This window comes from Tachypleus tridentatus, chromosome 13 (genome assembly GCF_004210375.1).
Source record: "Tachypleus tridentatus isolate NWPU-2018 chromosome 13, ASM421037v1, whole genome shotgun sequence".
Lineage (NCBI taxonomy): Eukaryota > Metazoa > Arthropoda > Merostomata > Xiphosura > Limulidae > Tachypleus > Tachypleus tridentatus.
Window position 1 is genome coordinate 127,382,324 of NC_134837.1, and position 19,590 is coordinate 127,401,913.

The 19,590-nt window shown below is 34.9% G+C and overlaps 2 protein-coding genes across 12 annotated transcripts in view; one reads left to right on the forward strand and one right to left on the reverse strand.

The window, feature by feature from the left end:
• Nucleotides 1-2,028, forward strand: part of LOC143236023 (solute carrier organic anion transporter family member 74D-like) — a 94,265-nt gene extending 92,237 nt beyond the window's left edge. For all 11 annotated transcript variants that reach the window (XM_076474234.1, XM_076474243.1, XM_076474235.1 and 8 more), the window contains one exon: nt 238-2,028. In XM_076474234.1, the coding sequence (XP_076330349.1) occupies nt 238-530 (293 nt within the window). In that variant the 3' untranslated portion in view covers nt 531-2,028. The remainder of the gene's footprint in view (nt 1-237) is intronic.
• Nucleotides 2,009-14,915, reverse strand: LOC143236025 (17-beta-hydroxysteroid dehydrogenase 13-like). The gene is made up of 6 exons (XM_076474246.1): nt 14,460-14,915; nt 9,069-9,308; nt 7,676-7,782; nt 4,642-4,782; nt 3,187-3,312; nt 2,009-2,293 (listed from the first exon to the last, which is right to left on the reverse strand). Exons 1-6 carry the CDS (start codon nt 14,676-14,678, stop codon nt 2,218-2,220), a joined length of 909 nt encoding a protein of 302 aa, XP_076330361.1. The 5' UTR covers nt 14,679-14,915; the 3' UTR covers nt 2,009-2,217.
• Between the last annotated feature and the right edge of the window lie 4,675 nt (nt 14,916-19,590).

The following is a 19,590-nucleotide window of genomic DNA, read 5'->3' on the forward strand; positions in this document are numbered from 1 at the left end:
GTTGAAGTTTATTTTACACGACTAAACATATATCAATATAGTAATTATGCATTTCACAATATATAACAATAGTTATGTGAAAATAATTTTCTTTTTTACGTTTTTAACACAAATATATTATTGGGCGAGAAAATTTCTAGTTTTTGTATTACGACTTAGTATTTCCTCAACGTATTTAAAATGTTTTTTCTGTATTTTAAATGTTTTATAATGGGACTAATTTATTTGTTTCAATAGGTAATGTCCCTTGTCCAATCATCTATGGTGCTGTTGTCGACTCCGCGTGCTTATTTTGGGAAGAAAACGAATGTGGAGAAAGGGGAGCATGTCGAATCTACGATCCGGCAAAGTTTCGGATGTACTTCCACGGAATAACAGCAGCCATAATGTTAGGAGCATTCGTAGTGGACGTAATTGTGTGGTACAAATCAGATTCCATTCAGTTTCACGACGACGAAGATACCAGTTTGCCTAAGGAAACCTTGACTGTCGAAGTCTCTCGATGTACTCAGTTTGAAACCAGTGTGTAGTCCGTTTTCAAACCGACAGATGGTAGCGCAAGGACAGAATAGGATTGGGGTTTATGATACTGACACGCGTTTTTCGTTTATTTCAATGATAAACCCAATGTCAGAATTTGCGAATTTTTTGTGTGAAAATGCGATACATTTGAACTTAAATAATTATAATGAAATTTATAATATATGAATGTGAGTATATAAAAGAAAAAAGTTATTTTTTTCGATGACCGTGAATCTTAAGCTAAATCAGTTTGACTTGTAATACATTATCTTTATTAAATCAGCGATTAATTGAACTGTGATAAATACTATATTAACAGTTAGGTGACGCTTCCTTAAATCAATGAAAATCGTCTGATACAAATTCGAAAAGTAAAAAACGTACTGATTCATTACAAGCGGATATTAAATGCATTTTTAATTTTATTGGGGTTAATAAAAAATAAACTGCTTCATTTTATGCGAGTGACAAAGCCAGAATTATTTGATCGGTTATTCAAAACGTATATAATATGGTATGTAATCTTATATAAGTGTATGCAAGTTCAATGCTAGTAATTTATTCTTCAGAGTTATTCAGTCAGGTTAGCTGTTTAACGTACTAAGAAAATAAACGCGAAACTCAAGCTATATATATATAATTCGATTTACCACTTGTAGATGAGTTATACAGGTTTCGAGGAGTTTCATTTCTCTTCAGTAACCCTGTGGCTCGGCATGGCTAGGTGGTTAGGGCGCTCAACTCGTAATATGAGAGTCTGAAGTTCGAATTCCCGTCACATCAAACATACTCGTCCTTTCAGCCATAGGGGCGTTATAATGTTACGGTTAACCCCAGTATTCATTGGTAAAAATGTAGCCCAGGAGTTGTCGGTGGGTGGTGATGACTAGCTACCGTCCCTCTAGTCTTACACTTCTAAATTAGGGACAGCTAGTGCAAAAAACAAAACAAAAACAACAACAAACAGTAATATTGGACATGAGCCATTCGAAAGAATAAAAGCAGATTTCTTGAAGTAATGGAGTGTACAGTAATATTTTAGTTTATAATACGTTTATTATTTTCAAAATGTATAAATATAAGACCTCACAACATACTGGATGTAAGTAGGACTTATTGTTTTAATTATAGTTAGATATTAATATAGTCAGATGTATGTTTTAAAACGTTGTGTAAAATTAATAAAAGTTTGAAAGTACAACGGAGTAGGTCATTGTAATATTTCAATATATTGTTCTCTAGATCGCAAGTCGGGAGCTACAGTTAGTGAAAAGTAATAGAAAATAACTAAAACAATACTAAAAGTATTTCAGAAAAACAAGAACAGCAGAAAATCAAATTAAAAATCATTTCGTGAAGGAAAATCAAGTTTATAATTTGTTTATTTTTAAAACGGTTTTATTTACGATTATACGACAACTGTATATATTTATTGTTTGTCCAAACCAACACAATGTAGAGTTATTGTTTGAAAAATAAAAAACCGTAAGTTATCGAAGAACTATATTCAATTGTAATCTCGTTTAACTGGATAGTATCGAATGAATACAGAGAATAAAGTAAAGGTGTTTTTTTTTTTAGCTTTTGGTATTGCACTGAAGACGTTAGTGGACACGTTTTTGCTGATAGAAATGTTGAACTAACTTCACGGAGAAATGTAGTCAATTGAAACAGTAAGTCGAATTTGTATGGTAATTATGTTTTCATCAATGGCAAGGGATGGTGTTTCACAAATCTTTGAAAAGCCAAGAACACGCTCTCTGGAAATATCCTAGGAAAAAGAAACAAAATAAATCGATTTGAATTTTTTTATCTCGGTAACAATTGAAATCCAAACTAGTCAATATTCCACAAAACGTAAATGAAATTTAAAAAAAAAGAAAAAAATGAGTCTCAAATTTTAAAAGTTTATTACACCCTAGGCAAACTATAGATATCTAAAGGTATAAACGCCACGTGATGCCGTGTAAATCCCTCAGTGGTTCAGCAGTAACCCTACAGGTCCGAAGATCAAATCACGTGGTGGACAGAGCGCAGATGCCCTCTTGCGTAGCTTTGTGCTAAAAACAAACAAATTAATGTCGAAAATGTTTCTTATTATATAGAAGATTCACATTAAAATTGGTTATTTTAATGTGAATTTTCTATGTAAGAATTTCTTTTCAGATATATAAATGGTTCTTTCTAACGAATTTGCTTGTTGAAGATAGCCACGGCCTAGTGGTTAGCGTTTCGTATTATATACCAGAAGGTAAAAGTTTCGAGATCCGATATACTGCCGAATATACTCTTTATGCGATATACTCTTTACTTCTAGCTGTGAAAGCGTTATAGCTGTGACAGTCAATCTCGTTATTCGGTTATGAGTAGCACTGTAGGTGGTGGGTTCTACTGACTGGTTAACAGTTTTGAATTCGGAATGCCTTTAGGTTACATGTTGTATACGATTTCATTCAATCTGAAAATACCCAACACTTACTGTTCTTGTGTGACTGTTTTAGCATAAGATGAATTAGATATAAATTCTTCATGTTCCTTGTAATTTTTTAATTTCACGTCTCATTTAATCGGATTTCCTTTCTCGAATACTCACTTTATGTCTACTTACACGTGTACAAATTTAAAGATATAAAGAAACCGTGAAATATAACTTTTATAACTTACCTGAACCAATTAAAGAAATATCCAATCCAGCTTGGTAATGTTACAATGCTTTTTTCTCGCAATATTCCATCTAATGCACCTTGAGCCACTTCTTTTACGGTTAGAACAGGCAATATAGTAGGAAACCTTGTACAAAAAAAAAACACAACAAAAATGGGTGTTTTCGAAAGCTTCTGCCGATAGATGGCGACTCATACACGTACATTTCAAGCTACGGCAAATGATTCCGTATAAATCCAATGAGTAAAAATGCATATTTTAAAATCAGATAGCATTCATTTACCTCAAATTAAAGTATAGAAAGTACATCCAACAAAGAATGAAGTTAATTAAAGCATAATGACTCGTTTAATCAACACGTACATAACATTCATATGTTCTTGTTTGTTTATTGTTAAACACGAAGTTTCACGATTAGCTTGTTATCTGTGCTATCGATTTATTAACAGTATTTTGAAAGCCATCACGAGTAACCCCGTAATTTAGTACTAATGTTTAATAATAACTAAGCGGTAAACACAAATAAAAATATCAGTGTGCAAGCACACTCTTGTACGTGAATGAATTGGTTTTGTCGGTATTAATATTAAATATGAAAAAATGATGTATCGATTTCAACAGATTGAAATGTTAATAGAGAAACACATAATACATCATACAGAAAAGTAGTAGTGCTAAGTTAACTACTAATGGATTTCAACGTTTAGAATACCCGTATTACGAGTTAATTCTGTTTGAGGCCGGTATGGCCAGATGGGTAGGGCGATCGATTCTTAATCTGAGTGTCGCGGATTCGAATCCTTGTCACATCACACTTTGTTTGCCCCTTAAAGCCATGGTGGCATTATAACGTGACGGTCAATTCTACTATTCGTTGGTAAAAGAGTATCCCAAGAGTTGGCGATGGGGGTGGGTGGTGATGATTAGCTGTCTTCTCTCTCTAGTCTTACACCGCTAAGTTAAAGATGAATAACGCAGATAGTCCTCGTGTAGCTTTTCGCGAAATTTAAAACAAACAAACTATTTTTGTTTGTTTTTTATCAAACATAACGCTACAGAAATGAACTATTTGTGGCATGCCCATCACAGGTATCGAAATAGAGATTTTAACGTTAAAAACATTTAGACTTATCGATTAACTATAAAGGTGGGCGTTTCGGGCTAAGGTATAAAGTAGAGACATGGTAAACAAATAACATACTGTAAGGACGATTAAGGAAACCATTATATTAGTAGCTATACCACCCGATGACTCAGAAGGCTTATAATATTAAAAATCAGGTTTATATGAGACTGAAAGCCCACCGAGTAGCTTTGTAATAAACAGTATTTAGAATCAACGACTAGAAAAAATATTAATAATATTATCTACTATAGTGGGATTTACGAAAACCTCTTTGTCAGTGTTTAGAGTATTCTTGTTACGAGTTAAGAAAAGAAGAAGTAACAGACTACCTGCTATAAGGTCGTTTAACAAAACCGCTATCAAAGGTCACCGGACAGATGGTCGTAAGACGTATGCAGTGTTCCTTGTCTAGTGCATAAAGCTCTTCTCTCAATGATGACATGAGTCCTAGAACGCCATGCTTGGAAGCTCTGAAAAAAACGTACTTTGCTTACACTTAGAATTACAGTCTGAAAAGGAATAATTGTGAGGGACAAACCCAAACACAAGCATTATTGGCAACGTCTGTCTAAACTGGGTCCTCAGCTCCGGGATTTCAGAAATTTAGTTTCGTATATTGATTTTGTCCATCGGATATGCTTAATGTACAGGGATGACCAAAATATAACCAAATAACAGCAAGACCAAAATAAAAGACTTCTAAACTGGCTCCTTTATTCATCTTCCTCATCAGGCTATAATCCTGAAGATGAAGCTTTTAACCTGAGTGACCTTCGATATGATGATGTTTGTAAACACGTTATAACCTGAGGTCTCGATTTAAACATTACAGCTTTCAAGCTCGACTATTATAAGTATATTTATAATGCTCAAAAACTGCCATAAGAAATGACGGTTAATTGAATGGAGATGATACGACATATTTTCTACATTTAACAGATTTGTAAACTTCAAAACGAAGTCGTAATTCTATAGTAGAAACTATTTAAGTTCTTTTATTGCTCATATCAAAATATCCATTTAGTTATTCCAAAACAACAGCATTTAACATTCCAAAGTATATGTGACTCTAGTTGTAGTTCAATACTAGATTATTCAGTTGTTTTCTCACGTTTATAAGAAATTTATTGAAGCAACTATTTCCACAACATTTGTTACAGCACATTTCTTGCGCAAAAATCTGGAAAATCTAGCTGAAAATGTTAATTTACCACATTTCCCAGAATTTTACTTAGGTTTAATCATAGAAAAAAAATAACAAGACATAAAGTTATTTGTATACAAATCTACTGTAGGTCTGGATATATAATTGTTCTCGGTTAAAATATTTACTTGTTTTTGAAATAACATCAGTTTTACAGAGCTCATCAGAGTAAAAATATACAGTGAATCGCTGTCTTTCGTCGAAATAACGAAATGGATTCACCTTGAGCTATACTCTTCTGGATGTGGTCTGGCATGACCTGGTACTTAGGGTGCTTGACTCTAAAGCTGTGGGTTAGGGTTTCGAATCACATCACGGAAATGCTTTCTCTTTCAGCCGTTGGAGCGTTATAACGTAACAGTCGGTCCAACTATTTATTGCTTAAAAAGTAGCTTAAGAGTTGGTGGTGGATGTTGCTGACCAGCTGCCTTCCTTTTAGTCTAGCACTTTTAAATTAGAAACGACTGTTGCAGGTGGTCCTCGACTAGCTTTTGTATGAAATTCAGCAAACAAACTAACAAGCTCTTCGAGCTACTTGGAGGTATTCTTTTAGAAAGTAGGCTATTTGTCCAATCGTTGGTTCATAGCTGTTAGGAGAGGAATATGGCGACAGATGCAACGTTTCAGTTCATTTCAGAATTTTAAATGGGATTGAAACCAAGTAATTGCAATAGTTTACAAAAATGGTTGAAGTCAGTGCAAATATCTTCCAAATAATTTTGTGCAACAAAAGCGTTTTGAAACATTTGTTCCTCAGTGCTGAAATTCATCGTTATTAGTCAGTAACAATGTTTAGGTTTACTTTGGACATGATTCTTTCTTTCTAAAGGAACTAAAGTACCCTTCCCATATCTATACTGCCTTGAAAGACCCCTTTAATCTTCGGTGTTGACATCCATCATTATTGGCCAACAAACACGTTCAGGTACACAAGATGTGATCCCCTCCTCTAAAGAAACCAAAGTACCCTCCCCGTATTGCTACTGCCTCAGAATACTTCCTGTTCCTCAGTGTTGAAATGTATTTTTACAGGTAAACGTTATCAGTAGCAATGTTAAGGTACACTCTATGTGCGATTCGCCCTCGCGATAACTATTCTCATGCCAAGATATTATCACCTACACCATTATAGCGTCATCAACACTTTGCTCAATTGGAAAACAATAAGTCAACAATGACTATCGAGAATCACGTGATATTTTGTAGGCCTTTTTTTCGCATAGTACAGTTGAAGACAGTTGAGTGCTATCATTTTGGAAGACATTAGTCAACTTAAGCACACACCATGGTGCTTGTTGCTTTTAACAAATCATTTTAATAATTCTTTCCTCTCTGGTCATTAACAGCATTTTCTTCGTTGATTATTACTCTCAGCGACCTCTGACAGCAGATGACTTTGTACAGAAGGCAGAATATTGATCTTTATCATTGACAGATTTACTCTGGTGGTAAGTTTCCTTCAGTAAAAAATGTGGCATTGACTTTATTTAGAGAGAGGTGTAATATCTGAAATAAATAAGTTGAAATATCATTACTTTATCGATATTTGAATTAATTTTATAAATATTTCGTTAAAGTGTTCAACAACAGATGGCACTTCGTTACTAATCTAAACATTGTTCACGAGAAATCAGCGTACTACATTTTAAGAACAGGGGTCAAAGTCAAAATCTCAAACCAATCAAACGTTTTAACTTAGTATTGGTATTTAGTATTAGTATTTATTATATCTAGATTTTAGTATTACATTTTATCATTTCTTAACTCACCTTGAAAGATTTAAAGGCGACAAGACTTACATATCTCAGTTACTTCGTATTGCGCATGTACAGGTTTGTATTTCCTAGAAATTGAGCAAAAAAATTTGTACTTCCCTGAAATTAAAGATTTGTACTTCCTTGAAGTTAAAGGAAGAAGATTTGCACTTCCTTGAAATTAAGGAAGAACATTTGTACTTCCTTGAAATTAAAGAAGAAGGTTTGTACTTCCTATATTCCTGAGAAATAACTAAATGTAACTTGACTTAGGACATTATTACGATAATCGACCTTAATTTATTATTACGAAGACTACTATGAGCAAAAGTTATAACATACTTACACATAAAAGAAAAATAGAGCTTATAATCCCGTAAAGAGGAAAATAGGAGGTCAACTTACGTGTAGTCAGCCATATAAGGTATACCAGTGATACCCGCTGCTGATGATACAGCGACCAGATGGCCTTTCTTACGTTCCAACATCTTGGGTAAGAATTGCTGTATAGTCTAGAAAAAAAAGAAATAATAAGCGAACAAAACCGCCAAAGATTTACAAGATCAACAAAAGTTTGGTTTTGTTTTTCACTAAAACTATCCCCTGTTGTTGTTTCTATTTTATGGCATGCATTCATTTTCCTTTTTTTAAAAAAAAATAAACTTCAACATTTAATTCTATACTTTGCTTTTCCCTTTATGTTTATGTTTTTACACACAATATTTTTGTTTAAAATAATGCATTTTTTATCTTTACTAAAACTACAAGTTTCGGTAAATAAAAGTTAAGCTAAACACAACATACAATGTACTACTTCGAGAGGATCACTCATTTTTCGCCTAAGGCTAGGGGTGACGGAAGGAACTCTTTTAAATACACTATCTTAAACTGGGAATGTGTAAATCATCACCTGCTCCTTTGACACAGGAACATAAACATCACATTTTTACTTTATCATTTTCACTCTAACATTATGACTAGAGTGGAAGTTTTATTTTATACCTTATGTGCACGGTGTATTCGTAGCTTAAACCGAAATTTTGTTTTATAACCCAACTCATGCATCTACTAACATATTTAGTGTTTTGCCTTTTAACCCAATTAATGTATCCATTAACGCACCATACATTCTTTTTTTTTTTTCGTTCAAAGAAATAATTAATCTCTCTTCACTGATGTGCCACTTCTTTTAATGTTTTTTTCAGAGATACTTTCTCTCTTCTTTGCAAAAAAACGAAAGGAAAAGGTAAGAAAGAATGGATTTTACCATGCGAAATATTTATGGGTATTTTAAGTGCAACTTTTAAATACGTTATTTGTAATTGGAGGTCGGTCATAATGATGACAAATATGGGAACGAATACTATACATTGTGCATTCGCGGTGACAGGCTTAACCTGGTGGTTAGGCTTAAAGGTAAGCTTAACCTGATGGTTAGGCTTATAGCTAAACCTAACCTGGTGGTTAGGCTTAAGCTGTAATAATCCATTTAAAATGCGTTAGGGCTGTCGTAATCTATATTACTTCTGCCTGCTTTACTCTTACCTCTTCTAGAAGATGTAGATCCATTAGCAGGGACTGAGAGTGACGTACAAATACGCCTAAGACTTATCAGGGCATAAAAGACACCGAGAACTTTAGCTTACACTTTGACTCTTATCAACACCAAAGACTAAGAGATTACTAGTCAATGTTAACGCTTCGGTCTTCTTGTAAACTTTGTCTTTTGAGAACTTAATATTGATATTATGAAGTTTATTCAGAGTTTTAAGACTTTAGAAAATGTAACTTGACCTACCCAAAAGTGAGCAAAAACATTGACTTCAAACGTCCGCTTGACTTGCTGAGATACGAGACTTAGCATTGGTTGAACGTAGCCAATACCAGCGTTGTTAATAAGGATAGTGACATCCCCGACTTCTTTCCGGACTAACTTGGCTTTTTCTTTCACCGCGAGAAAATCTGAAACGTCACATTGGTAGGCGAAGGCTCTACCGCCGTTAGCTTCTATCTCTTCAGCAACACGCTCGCACGAGCCCTAGGGAATTGTTCGATAAAACGAAATAAAGTAGAAAACGGAAATAATAAATAAACTAACATGAGTTTATTAACTTTATTATCGTGCCAAACAAGCAGTGGCGGCGCCAGGAGGGCTTGACCCCCCAAATGAGCCAAGCCCCGAACCCCCCAATATTGTTACCTACATATATTCATAAAATATGAAAAACACAATCGTCGATGTTGCTTAATAATTAACATCAAAGAGACATAGATCTGTAGAACACAACGTCTTCATTAAGACGGAAGTATGTGTCATGCGTCCCATAGCAACGTACTGAATGCACTGAAACTCATGCGCTGTATTGCTGCTCCCTGTGTAATGCCATTCTATCCTAAGCTTTGATTTCAAGTTACAACAGATCATCAGGGATTTTACTTGATAAACCAAAGGTTTCACAGATAGTGAAACAGCAGTGGTAACAACCGCACCAGCAACCTTGCTGTCATATTAGTAAACTCCAGGAGGAAAAACAACTCGATATTGATACTGTTATAGACACATTTACTGCCAATTACCGGAACAGACACATTGTTTTGAAGTAATGTTGACCATAAACACAACATGATGAAAGATAGTTAGCCTGATAGTGACCTTACTTTTCCTCAGAGTGTATTAACTTCACATGGGATAATTCGTTTTTGCTATGTAAACCATGTCTTTATGTTGTATTTCTTTTGATTTGTAGCTTTACTCTTAATGGTATATTAAATGTTCAATCTAAGTTAATCTTGATTTTCTTTATTATTATGTATTACCTTGGGTGGAATTTAGGTGAGCTTCCTCTTTTACATATACGCATATTTTCATAAACAGATTATTTCTGATTTGTAATAATGAATTATTAATCAGAGTATGAGTTTCCAATGAAAATTGCATTGAAAATGCAGTTAGAAATAGCACACCTTTCTGAAATATACCTTGGTATTTACATTATTATAATTTACCATCCATACTTCATATTGATAGCATTTTGGGAAGCCTCTCCACAGTTTACCTCAGCCCCCCCCCCCCCCAACGAAAATATCCTGGCGCCGCCACTGCAAACAAGGAAAATTCAACAATAAACGTTCATTACTCATCCAGGTCAGAGAACCTCAAGATTAATGTCAATACGACGTCTCTATCCCGTAGTCCTCAGATCCTGACTTCGATACTCGAATTAATAAGAAACACTCAGCTCTTATTTTCACAGGAGAAAACTCCAAATTATGTACAGTGTATATACTTCGTGTTTATGAGCACTCAGGACTGAGGTACACTCACATCTTCCTTATTTTAAAGACCCCTAAGGTTTTTGTATCCTTCCTATGAAGTAGCACCACCTCTCGAACCCGGGATCAATCTGATACGCTGTTTACTAAAGCACACGGAACTCCTTTTAAGTATATATATATATATAACTTTATGTTTGAAAACATCAAATATTCTAGGTAAGCCTCTGTGTATGGTATTCATACATATGTCCTGTTTTCCTATGGCAGACTTTAAACGACAACTTTAGAACAGAAAGCGACATATGAAGCGGCAAACTTTGAAATGTTAGTAATCCAAATACATTCATTTTTTTTATTTTGTTAAATAGACTGTAATTACAGAATGCACAACGATACTATACCGTTAACGTAATCACGACAATTCAGTGGGTCTTGAAATGAATGTGGCTTGTAATCCATGTAATTTATGTTTCGTAGTCAACACTTAATAAAGTTTTTATTTTAATTTGTATCGGAAGAGATAACTTTAAAAACAACATAACCGGTTAGAATCTACTGTTATTTCAAAAAACGGATATGCACATATACACCTATCCGAATCAATTTTAACGTAGGTCAAAGGAGCACACAGCCGGATGTATTTATGTAAATATTCCTACAGAGCATAAAATTGCAATTCGTGTACGGGTTATGCTCTTAAATTTGTATTAAATCAATTTTTACGTACTTACAAATTGTAATATTCAGCAGGGTGCGTAAACTTTTATGTTATCCTTCATGTACTTTTAGTTGATACACTATATCGTGGCATTGTATAGTGTTGTAGAATGCGAAAAATTTATTTTCAGACATTAAATTGTAACTCGTTACTTTGAAATGTTAATAAATGGCATTTCTAGAATTTTTCACTGAGGTGGCGTGGTGGATAAAGGAAAACACAGACTTTTAGTTGGAAGAGGTAAAAGGGGTCAGAATTTGTTAAATAGAAAAGAAATATGTTTTTTTTTAACGAGTTTATATCAATTGTTTTTAAATTATCAAAAGCATCGCGGGGATCTGATATTGTTTAAAACTATCATTTAATCTATCCATACGAGGTAATTAATAGACTTCTGAAATTTTAACCAAATTAGATTCGTTTCCGTCGAAACATTTAATATAAGTTGTTTTATGTAGAAGTAAATTCTGTAAAATAAATTGACAACACTGGTTTTCGTAAATGAATAAATAAAAAAATCTAAAGCATGTAGTAATTATGATAATTGAACCACCAGTAAAACACAGTCACTTTGTTTCATAGTATCAATGAAAGCCACAAAATTAATACCAATCAGTCGTTTGCTATTAAATTCCACAAAGTGGAATAACACACAAAGTCTGTATTAGCAGTAGAACAAGAAGAATACAGTTATAATAAAGTATACGACATTTGAAAAGTTAAATCTTTTACTGGTTTACTAGGAGACTTTGACACCAGCGTAAGGCAATCTCCGTATAATTTATTCAATCAATGCCAAGTGAATAACGGAACGAGATTTGTCGACCCCGACTGTGTAATTTTGAATAGTTTCACATGAAAGACACGAGGCTAATGATAAGTTATTATTTAGCTAAAAGTCCTTAACGAAAGAAACATACATAACTTTTATTACTTATACATGTCACCCTTATAGCGCACCCGCAGTGACTAGCGTCTCCTTTTTTTTTTTCGTCAACGGGATGACAACTATGAATACTCCGAACCGTAGTACAGATAGTGTAGCGATATAAGAAGTCGGTTCCCAGTTTAACACTATTATCTTTGTCTGCATTCTAATGTTCCACACACAGTCACATTCTACTCAATGTTTGGTCAATTTCTTGTACTCGGTGTTATGACGGACAAACACATAAAATGACACTACGTGTAAAGGAAAAGAGGAAAATATGAGGGTTACTGCTAAAGATGTTTTAAATATTTAGTTTCACTTGTAGTCATAATACTGTATTAAAGCAGTGCAGTAGAAAGAAAGCTTTCTATGAGTCAAGTTTCTTCTCAAGTAATCTAAGATGAAATGCAGTGAGAAACAAGCCACCATTAACAAGAAACATATTTCTTTAACTGTGTAACATTACTAGTTGTTTCTGCTTCAGTCTATCCGTGGCTGCTTACGGTTTGTTTTGTTTGTTTTTGAAATTTCGCACAAAGCTACTCGAGGGCTATCTGTGCCAGCCGTCCCTAATTTAGCAGTGGAAGACTAGAGGGAAGGCAGCTAGTCATCACCACAACCGCCAACTCTTGGGCTACTCTTTTACCAACGAATAGTGAGATTGACCGTCACATTATACGCCCCCACGGCTGGGAGGGCGAGCATGTTTAGCGCGACTCGGGCGCGAACCCGCGACCCTCGGATTACGAGTCGCACGCCTTACGCGCTTGGCCATGCCAGGCCTAGGCTGCTTATGGAAGTATGGTGTATTTCAAAACTGATTAAACCTAATATATCTTCTAAAGTAACCGAGTAAACCTAAAAAATCTAAAATTAGTGATTAAACATGAATAAAATAAAAATTAAAACTGACTAAACATGAAAAAAATAAAAATTAAACTGACTAAACATGAAAAAATAAAAATAAAACTCACTAAACATGAAAAATATATCGAAATATTGACTAGAAATGAAAGTATAAAGTAAATTAACTACTTAGATTTAAACAAGTCTACTAAAATAAGTGAAGGTCAACCGTTTTAATTCCTTTTAACCAAACGTTTCTTCAGAAATCCACAACTTCATTATTTGCATTCAACCAAGTGAAAGGTTTGATAGTTTATACCTATCAAGTTTCTTTATTTCGTTACTCTAATGATTTGGAAAATCTACTGTTGTTCGTCGGAAAATAAGCTTAATATCTGGAAATGTAGACAGTTCAATACCGAGCAGATACGTAGATTTACATGAAATACAGGACAGAGCCACGTCAGACTATCTGGTGTGTCCACAGTGGGTAATAAAACCTCGGATTTTAGCGCTATAAAATCTTGAACTTACCCCTGCCTCACCGGGATATTATATATATATATATGATACAGAATATACATTACATAAATTACCTACGTAATTTAAATTACAGCAGATTCAGAAACGATGATTCGATCCGCATCTGCAAGTGGAAATAATGAAATATTATCTGTAACTTACGAGATCTGGAGACTTTAATCTGTAGTCCCCCACACACACTAAAGTACAAGTACTAAGTTGTTACGTCTTAAAAGTAATGGCCCGGGATGGCCCGGTGTTTAGGGGCGCTCGACTCGGAATCTCAGGGTCGCGAGTTTGAATCCCCGTCACACATAACGTATTCTCTCTTACAGTTGTGGGGACGTTATAAATTGACGGTCAATCCCACTGTACGTTGGTAAAAGAAGTAGCCCAAGAGTCGGCAGTGGGTGGTGATGACTAGCAGCCTTCCCTATAATCTTTATTAATAAATTAGGAACGGCTAGCGCAGATAGCCCTCGTGTAGTTCTGTGCGAAATTTAAAAAAAAACATTTTCTTTAACTTTTAGAAATGTTTTGGCCACTATCATAAAATACAAGTACCAAATTATTAAGTTACGTTTCAAAAGGAAATATTTTGCTTTAACTTTTAGAACGTTTTTTGGCCCTCTATTTAAAAAAAATGCAAGTACTAAAGATTTAAGCTACATTTTGAAACTTGTTTGTTTGCAGTTAAAGACAAAGCTGCGCAATGGGCTATCTGTGCTGATCTGTGCCCACCACGAGTATAGAAACCCGGTTTCTAGAGTTGTAAGTTCACAGAAATACCGCAGTGCCGCTGTGTGACATTTTTAAAACATAATAATTTGCTTTAAGTTCTGAAACTTCTCTTTGGCTTTCTTATCATAAATAAACGCCTTAAACTATCAAAATACCTTCTGTATATCCCACAATACAACAGTAGCTCCAAGATCAGCAAATAAGAGAGCGAGTTCACGCCCAAGTCCATGTCCAGAACCAGTTATCAACACCACTTCATCTTTCACAAACTTTTTAGCGGGCGGAAGAATAATTCGAACCATAAAAATTGCAATGGATTCAACTGTCCGAAGCAGTACTTGCCACAGTTTTCCAAGAAGGGTAAACAGTTCCATGGTGTCAACCTAAACCTTCACAGTTTCAGTTAATGTAGCGGATGGTAGTTTTCTGTATCACAAACTCGCTGACTGTGATCTGGGATTTAAAGAAAATGGTTTACAGAAAAAAGTAGATGATGCAGGAGAAGAAACGGCTCAATGTCTGAATGGTTGTTAGGCACGTGATGCACGGAAAAAAGCGTGCATGTCATATACATGTAGAGTTTACAAACCCAGCCGCTGTATAGGAATAAAAGGAAAATATGCAAAGTTCGCGCACGCCTGTGCGCACCACGAAAACGGGCAAGTTTAGAAGCTTGTGGAAAGATCGATTTATAAGTTTAAAATGTTATAAAAATATTTGCATAACCGTAATAAAGTGATATAACTTAACTGGTCTGTCGTGTTTCAACAGGTTAATGCTTTATTTATGATATTTAATATTTTCTACTAAAAGTGAACGATTTCATCTCACTTATGAATCGTTGTTAGCCTATTTACTGTTATATTAGCATAACGTGTTTCCTTATTAAAGTGGCAGGCTGCTGAGCTGGATTATTTCAATAAGTATATTACTAAGTCGCTAAGTTGGTTTTTTAAGAAGTATATTACTAAGACTATGGCAAGCTAAGTTGGGTTTTCAAGAATTATATCACTAATACTTTGACAGTCTGCTAAGGTGGTTTTCCAAGAAGTATATCACTAATGCCTTGGCGGGCTGCTTTGTTGGTTCTCAAGAATTATACCACTGATACTTTGACAGACTGCTAAGTAGATTTTCAAGAAGTATATCACTAATACTTTGGAAGACTGCTTAGTTGGTTCTGCCAAAGTATATCACTAATGCCTTGGCAGACTGCTTAGTTGGTTCTCGAGAATTATACCACTGATACTTTAGCAGGCTGCTAAGTTGGTTCTCAAGATATATACCACTGATACTTTGGGAGGTTGCTAAGTTGTTTTTTCAAGAACTATATTACTAGTACTTTGAAAAGTAGTTTGTAATTTTTTAGTAAATTATAAAACTCTTTGTTTGTTTTGACTATCGCGCTAAATTTCTAGACGGTTATCTGAGCTAGCCGTTCTTAATTTAGTAGTGTAAGACTAGAGAGAAGGCAGCTAGTCATCACTGCCCACCGCCAACTCTTGGGCTACTCTTTTACTAACGAATAGTGGGGATAACCGTCACGTTATAAAGTCCTCACAGCTAAAAGAGCGAGCATATTTAGTAGGATGAGGATTCGAACCCTCAATCCTCAGGTTGCGAATATAGTGTCCTTCCAACAAAACCATGCCAGCCTAGTAAATTATAAAAATCTATACTTTGGTATCATGGTTTATTACACTAGTTCTAACATTGGTGTCCTTATTTTACAAACTTGTCACGTATCTGTAACTATCGATCGAATTTCAAAAGTCCTCCGGTGGAATAGCGGTAAGCCTACGAACATACAACGATAAAATACATTGTTCAATTTTCCGCGGTCGATAAATCAAATAGTCCAAAGTGGTTTTGTTCCAAAAGGAACAAGAAGAAGACACGTTCCCCAACTTTGTGGAGTATATCCTTGTGTTGAAGCTGAGATTCGTTTTTAATGTTACCTGTGGTATTCATTCAGATGTAATGTTCGTATTTTTGCAGTGAAAATATAAAAACTGAGTTGATTTATTGATCTGTCTTTGAAGCAAGGTTAGTGCACATCTTCTACATGAAAGCTGCTGACGCGAATAAAAGAGCATACAAGTTGAAGAATGCAAAGTGAGTCTGGTGTACTGAACCACGTCCTAGGTCAGACTAACTTAGTCATCCACTCAAATTATTCCTTGATATTGTTAATGAACAGTGACGAATAAAGCTTCCACATAAAACAGTTTATTTATTCCTAGGTCTGAGGCCAAAATTAACTGGGTTATTTCGGCTGATATATAAACTGCTGTTTGTTATAAATTTTGAAGAAAATTTTCTTTGTTTATACCTATTCGAGAGTTATACCACGAGTTCTCTTTGTTTTTTGTTAAACAAAGAGCTAGACAATGGTCAATCTGTGCTCTACCAGGCACAGATTTCAAACCTGATATCCAACATTATAAGACCTCACTCAGACTTACAAATGAACAAGTCTAGAAAGTCTATAACAAGACAGCGTGTGATTTTTTTTTTTTTTTTGTAGACCATAATTTTGATAACAAGAACTACTTTGTCAGGTGGTTAGGACGTTTAACTCGCAATGTAAAGGTTGTTGGTTCGAATCTTTATTCCACCTTTTACCTGTGGGGAGTTATAAAGTGTCGATGAATCTCACTATTCGTTGATAAAAGAGTAGCCCAAACGTTGGCGGCGGGTGGTGATGACTAGTAGCTCTCTAGTCCTTCGCTGCCAAATTAGGGAAGGCTAGCGCAGATAGCCTTCGTAAAACTTTGCGCAAAAGGGAAACAATATATTATATAACTTTAGCTAGAACCATATTCTGGCCTGTCCTTAAGAGGTGATAAAAGCTTTTAAAGTCGAGCAAGGAACCGTTGGCTGGTGTCTCTGTTAGCAAGAGCTAAACCTAAACTTGTTACAAGTCATCCTCTTCTTTGAATGTAATACCACATTTTACCATGAGAACGACTGTAGTTGGTAGTCGAAACACCAGGCTGCCGTTAATATTTCAGATGTTATGATTTTATTCTACGTCCAGTTTGATTGTCGTAGCGGTTTTCATTCCTGTTACTTAAAATAATAAAAATGTAGAAAAAATTAATAGACAGTTTCACATCCTTATCAACTTGTTCCCTTCCAATTATGTCATCATGAACAGATATTTAAGCATAACTAATTCTTCAATCAGTACGGTTAGAACAATTAAATAAATCATGACTTCCTACTGCAAACCAAGATGGCCACAAGAAACCATGCGCATTTCGTGCAATGAAACTATTTAAATCTCACAATGTCACGTTTATTCCTAGATGCACACATACAAGTAACACAGAAAGGCATGTTTTAATGTTTCATTACATATTAGAAATTTAAAATTGGTAAACTATGAGAAGTTTCAATATGATTATCCTTTAATCGTGGGGGTACAAAATTTTTATTGCACGTGGCAGTGAAAAGGCCAAGAAATAAGAACTTTATAAAGTGAAAAAACAACAAACACAGTTTCAACACAATTTCAAGATACTTCTTATTAGTTTAGCAATAAAAATCTCCAGTATGATCCAGAAAACAGTAAGATATAATAGATTTAAGCTTTACTATTAGTTTATGTGGCCATTTGTAGGAATCATTCATCCATGGCTTGTTCTGAAGTGTGAGCTTTGGTTTACATATTAGTAGAGATCTTTGAAAGATCTGTGGTCAAATTTGTATCTTTATTGTAAAATTTGTTTTTTAAATATGATATTTTTAAAATAACACAAAGTAATTATATTCGAAGACACCGAAATATACAATTACACTTGTCTTAGGCCTAATATAAGTTAAGCCTTTACCAAGCCAGATTATATTCGATTAAGAGGTAAATTAACAGTTTCTTGCTTAAGTTTGTTTTTGAGGTCAAGCTTTACCTCAGCGTTATTTTACAAAGTAACGTTAGACCTTTTTAAAAACTTTGATAAGTTTTTAATACGTTGTTGCACAAAATGTTTACTAAAGTCTATATACATCCGTTGAAATTAAGTTCACGCGCATTAACTTTCAAATAGTAAGGTGAGTATTATTACCTTGACGAAGCTTTTATTACGATTATATGGATACGAAATATTGTAATATAAGACGTAAATGAAAATATACCAAAATAACCAACAATTGAAGGAACTGGAATCATAGACCTGAGATTATATTATACAACCTCTTAGCAACATATTTTCCAACTGACACACATGAATTTATGAAAATAAAAATGATAATAATAAATTATGACTAAAATTAAACTGTTTCATAAAGGTATTATTTATTTCCAAAGCGTCAGGGACACCTAAACTATCCATCCTGGGGAGATAAAATCCAAGCGTACCCATTTCTAGGTTCTAGAATGTGGCTTAGTTGATACGATATAACTAAGAACAACTAAGTTAGAGGAAATGGCAAAATCCGTCATTTCTTTAGTTTCAACAACAGTATAACCCTAACTCTGCATGTAGTGATGAGATTAAAATCTACACAAATATGGACATAGGAGCTAGTGTTCAGACCGTCCAAAATAGCTGATTGAAATTATTGGAAACACCAGGATTGTGCAAAAAAATAATAGCATTACAGAAAAATCCCCAACACGCACAGTGACTAACTTCAAAGGAAAAAAACCTTAGAAGCACAAACTAGGCATAGATTAATAAAACTTATAGGGAAAACAACAACACAAAAAACGAAGTCCGTCCACGGTAGTTAATACGATCAACAAAATAATTACCAAAACCACACAAATATTTCATTTCGACCACGTTTCATAAATCGTAATACTGTGGGATCTAGGCCTAGCATGGCCAGGTGGTTTCGTAATACTGTGGGATCTAGGCCCGGCATGGCCAGGTGGTTTCGTAATACTGTGGGATCTAGGCCCGGCATGGCCAGGTGGTTTCGTAATACTGTGGGATCTAGGCCCGGCATGGCCAGGTGGTTTCGTAATACTGTGGGATCTAGGCCCGGCATGGCCAGGTGGTTTCGTAATACTGTGGGATCTAGGCCCGGCATGGCCAGGTGGTTAAGGTACTCGATTCGTAATCTGAGGGTCGCAGGTTTGAATTCCCGTCACACCAAACGTGCTTGCCCTTTCAGTCGTGGAGGCATTATAATGTGCGGTCGATCTCACTATTTATTAGTAAAAGAGTAGCCCAAGAGTTGGTGGTGGATAGTGATGACTAACTGCCTTCCCCCTAACCTTAAATTAGGGACGGCTAGCGCAGATAGCTTTCGTATAGCTTTGCGCAAAATTAAAAAAAA